This window comes from Primulina tabacum, chromosome 5, assembly GCF_025594145.1.
Source record: "Primulina tabacum isolate GXHZ01 chromosome 5, ASM2559414v2, whole genome shotgun sequence".
Classification (NCBI taxonomy): domain Eukaryota; kingdom Viridiplantae; phylum Streptophyta; class Magnoliopsida; order Lamiales; family Gesneriaceae; genus Primulina; species Primulina tabacum.
In genome coordinates, this window is record NC_134554.1 from 37,004,513 (window position 1) to 37,009,751 (window position 5,239).

Here is a 5,239-nt window from a genome sequence, read left to right on the forward strand (position 1 = left end):
CAAATTATTACGTCAAACAACGTACCCAAGAATTAACTTTATTATTAAATAATAAAGTAGTCAAAATACCTTAAAAACAACAAACTAAAAAAAAAATAGGGTAGGTGTCTTGTGAGACGGTCTCACGAATCTTTATCTGTGAGACGGGTCAACCCTACCGATATTCACAATAAAAACTAATGCTCGAAAAGTAATATTTTTTCATGGATGACCCAAATAAGATATTTGTTTCACAAATACGATCTGTGAGATCGTCTCATATACGTTTTTGTCAAAAAATTAATAGTTCCATTTCCACCTAATAATTTTTTTCATTTATTTTATTTTTAGAAAAAACTCTATTATACAAATAACGTGGCGTTTCCGTTGCTTAGTCATGACTAGTGACTTTCGGCAAGTTGTACAATATTTTTATTATTAATTTAATTTATATTTAAATAATGATCATATTATAATTATAAAAATTAGTGAAAAATTAAACTATAATTTTAAATAAAAATATTATCGTAATTATGAAAATTAATAAGAAACTAAATTATAATTTTAAAATAATATATTAAAAAGATAAAAATTAAAAAAATTACATGATAAGAGATTATTAGGAATTTGGACTTTTCTGAATGAGGACATACAAGCGACCGCTTCAGCAGAGGCGGATGGATATTTGTCCTAATCCCATTTATTTATCATTCTGTGTTGAGTAAGTTTGTTGTGAGAGGGTCTCATGAATCTTTATTTGTGAGACGGGTCAATTTTATCGATATTTATAATAAAAGTAATATTCTTAGCATAAAAAGTAATACCTTTTCATGGATGATCCAAATAAGATATCTGTTTCATAAAATACGATCCGTGATATCGTCTCACACAAGTTCTTGCCTTCTAACCTTTACACCTCAAATCTCTAGTCAATCTCAAATAGTTATGCATTTATTTTTTTAAATTCGTATGTCTATGTATTAATATTTAATTTATTAATTAAATAATTGTCATAAAAATTAAAAAAAATGACATTTAGTATTATACTAAACTAATATAATCGCGACTTTTTAAAAGGTTTATACTAAAACAATATAAATCCGACTTTGAAAAAAGGTTGTATCATACGTACACGTTTGTGTGCCGATTGCTTAGTTATAAAGGAATGGAAAGAGGCATATTCCCCGAGCGCTTTGGCAGATGTGTCGTGTTAATTGTCCATGTTGGTTCGCTGGAATTTTTAAAAATTATATATATAGACGTGGATAAATTTTTTTCTCTCAAGCTAGTTTTTAAAATTAAATTATGGCTAAATATCAATCTTAAAATGATATCAAAGTTCAAATTCCATCGTTATGTGTTGGACTGACCACCTGTTCCGTCATAGTTGGATCATTTGTAAACTTCGTCCGTTAGTTTTTTTAACTCGATTGGATAAAATATATAAGAGTTGGTATGTATGGACTTTGAAGATCTTCTTCTTTTGATTTAGCTCTCAAGATTGAGTTATATATAAATTCCAATTTTTAACGTGTTCCAATCCCATTTGTCATTCTCTGCCTTTAATTTCCGACCTCAAATCTTGAAGATAAAAACTATGTTTATTAGAAAAAGCAGAGTGGAATGGAAGAAAACAGATTGAACAAGAAATCATGAAAATCAATGGAGAGCAGCAGCAGCACATTGTTATGCTGCCTTTCATGGCGCAAGGCCATTTGATCCCTTTCTTAGCTCTTTCTAACAGAATCCAGCAAAGATTTGGCTTCGAAATCACCATTGCCACTACTCAACTCAATGTTCAGTACCTCAAATCCGCCATAGCCAAAAACTCGGAAGTCCCACAAACGAGACAGTCCAATATCCATCTCTTTGAACTCCCTTTCGATGGCAGCCAACATGGTCTCCCACCGAACATCGAGAACACAGAATCCTTGCCCCTTAACCAAATCATCGACCTCTGTCATGCCTCGATCTCCCTCGAAACCCCCTTTCGCAGCTTGATTTCCGATATGTCGATCAAATATGGCGGCCCTCCGCTTTGCATAATCTCCGATGTTTTCATGGGCTGGGCTACTGAAGTTGCTAGCTCTTGCGGCACGGTGAATGTAACTTTCACCACTGGTGGCGCTTATGGGACCGCCGCTTATGTGTCGTTGTGGGAAAATCTTCCCCACAGATTAACCCAAAGCGATGAGTTTAATCTTCCGGGTTTTCCAGATTCTTGCCTTTTTCATCTCAGCCAGTTGCATCCCTTCTCAAGAGCTGCAGATGGAACAGATTCCTGGTCAAGATTCTTCCAACCTCAGATTAGGCTCTCTCTAAATTCTTTCGGATGGCTGTGCAACTCCGCCGAAGAAATCGAACAGCTCGGAGTAGATCTCTTCAGGAGGTACTCAAAACTCCCGGTCTGGTGTATCGGGCCACTCCTCCCGCCAGCAATGCTGACTCGAAAACCAACGCGTGTGATTGGACAACAAACCTGGAAGAAAACCGGGACTTTCCCCGGAGAAATGCATGGAATGGCTGGACTCAAAGCCCGAAAGCTCTGTTCTGTACATATCTTTCGGCTCTCAAAACACCATCAGCACCACACAAATGATGGCATTAGCCACTGGTTTAGAGGAAAGTAGAACACAATTCATTTGGGTCATCAGGCCACCTATTGGATTCAGCTTAGAAAGCGAGTTCGACTCGAAATGGCTGCCCAACGGGTTCGAGGAACGAATAAAGAACAGCAACCAAGGACTAATGGTAGATGGATGGGCACCCCAGTTGGAAATTCTTTGCCACCGATCAACGGCGGCTTTTTTAAGCCATTGTGGATGGAATTCAACCATGGAGAGCTTAAGCCAAGGAGTACCGATCATCGGGTGGCCACTGGCGGCGGAACAGGCCTACAACGTGAAGATGTTGGTGGAGGAAATGGAAGTCTGTGTGGAGTTAACTAGAGGAACCAAGAGCAGTTTGAGCAAGGAGGATGTAATAAAAGCTATAGATACTGTAATGGGAGAAGGTATTAAAGCGGTGGATATGAATAAAAAGGCGGCGGAAATGGGAGAGTTGATTAGATCCGCCGTTAGGGAAGACGGAATCCACGAAGGCTCCTCTGTTAAAGCAATGGATGCTTTTGTTTCTGCTCTTATCTCCAAGAACCCAAGGGCTTTGAACTCCAAGATTGATCAGATTAGTTAAATTTAAATTATATTTAAGAAAATTAGATTTTATTTTGCACTTTTTTTTGGTTCCATTGGTAAAATCTTATGGATCTAATTGCACTTTTACTTTGTTTTTTTTGGGTTCCATTGGTATAGTGTTTGAATCATTGGAACGAAGATTAATGACATGACAACGTTTAATATTGCGAATAGTAACTATTCAATATATTTTTGGATTAATTTGATTCTAATCATATTTTTGTTGTATTATTATGTTATATTATCGTCATTATTATTATCTATACATATATTTAGGAGTAAAAAAATTGGTAGGAAAATTGACAAAGAACTATGTTAATTGTTTAATTGATACATTATCCAATTAAAAGTTAATTTTATTCTTAGCTTAAATTGCTTTTAAGTCTACTTATTGTCATTAAATTTAATTAGGTGCATATTTTTATTTTCAAGATTTGATATATTTATTTAAAAATCAAATTTTAATAAATAATTGTCATACTCATTGTATTAAAAAAATTAACTAATAAATCTAATCTAATACTATTATAAATATATGAGTTATGAGTTTAAATTGTGAGTTTACTATTTTACCATTTTATTTGTTTTACAATTTATCATTTTAATGAGATTCTTTAAGTCATTTTCTATGTTGATTTAATATAGTCATTAATAATGTACTAAACTCAAACAAGATAATTATTATTTTGAGTTTACTATTTTATCATTTTATTTGTTTTACAATTTATTATATTCATGAGGTTGTTTAAGTCATTTTCTATGTTGGTTTAATATAGTCATTAATAGTATACTTAACTCAAACAAGATAATTATTATTTTGATTTTATTTTCAAATTTAATTTAATTAATTATTATTTTGATTTTACTTTCAAATTTAATTTAATTACTTAATTTTATACATTTCCGTCAAACTCATTGAAAATCCTTACCATAATGTTACACATTTAAAAAAATTGTTAATATTACTAACATATATTATTACTATTATAAATATATGACTTGATTTTACTTTCAAATTTAATTTAATTAATTTTATACATTTCCGTCAAACTCATGGAAAATCCTTATCATAATGTTATACATTTAAAAAATTTGCTAAAAGTACTAACATATATTACTATTATAAATAATAAATAATAAATAAATATTATAAATATATGACTTTTATTTTTAACTTACTATTTTATCATTTTGTTTGTTTATAATTTTTCATGTTCACGAGGTTCTTTAAATTATTTCTATGTTAGTTTAATATGATTATTAATAGAGTGCTTAACTCAATCAAGCTATTTATTATTATAATTTTAATTTTACTTTTAAATTTAAAATTAATTACTTTAATATATTTTACATTGACATTAAATTCATAGAAAATCACTAAATAAAAATTAATATTACAAACATTAAGGTAATAATGAGAAGACGAATGGAGATGAGTGTGATTGAATAAAATAAATTATTAATAAATATTAAGGTCATATAAAATATTTTTTTCCCATTTAGAATATAGATATTTTTAGACTACTTATGTATCAGAAGAGATACGTGATTATGAGAAAATGTTGTATGTAAGTGATTTAAATGTAAACATTTAAGCTATTTAGTTAATTTTCGATATATGATGCTAAATAAATATTATAAAATAATATTTTATCTATTAATCTATCAAATATATGAATTACTTTTGTGAGCTTACTATTTTACTATTTTTTGTTTTACAATTTGTCATGTTAATTATGTTATTTAAATCTTTTTTATGTTAGTTTAATAGGATCATTAATAGTGTACTTAACTCAATCGAACTAATTATTATTTTAATTTACTTTTAAATTTAATTTTAGTTACTTAAATTTATACATTGCTGTCAAATTCATGGAAAATCTCGACCATATTAATGATTGGTAATAATGGGAAGACGAAAGAAGGTGAGTCAGATTGAATAAAAATAAATTCTTAATAAATATTAAGGTCATATAAAACTTCTTTCTCCCATTTAGATAAATATATTTTCAGACTCTGTATGTGTCAATAGAGATACGTGATTGAGAGAAATTATTTAATGTAAG

At 30.2% G+C, this 5,239-nt stretch overlaps 1 protein-coding gene across 1 annotated transcript; it reads left to right on the plus strand.

The window, feature by feature from the left end:
* Positions 1 to 1,523: 1,523 nt before the first annotated feature.
* On the plus strand, positions 1,524 to 3,264 carry LOC142547540 (UDP-glycosyltransferase 92A1-like). Its single transcript, XM_075655892.1, is given in 2 exon segments — positions 1,524 to 2,449; positions 2,451 to 3,264. Coding segments are annotated over 2 exon segments (1,539 nt in total). The 5' UTR covers positions 1,524 to 1,631; the 3' UTR covers positions 3,172 to 3,264.
* Positions 3,265 to 5,239: the final 1,975 nt, after the last annotated feature.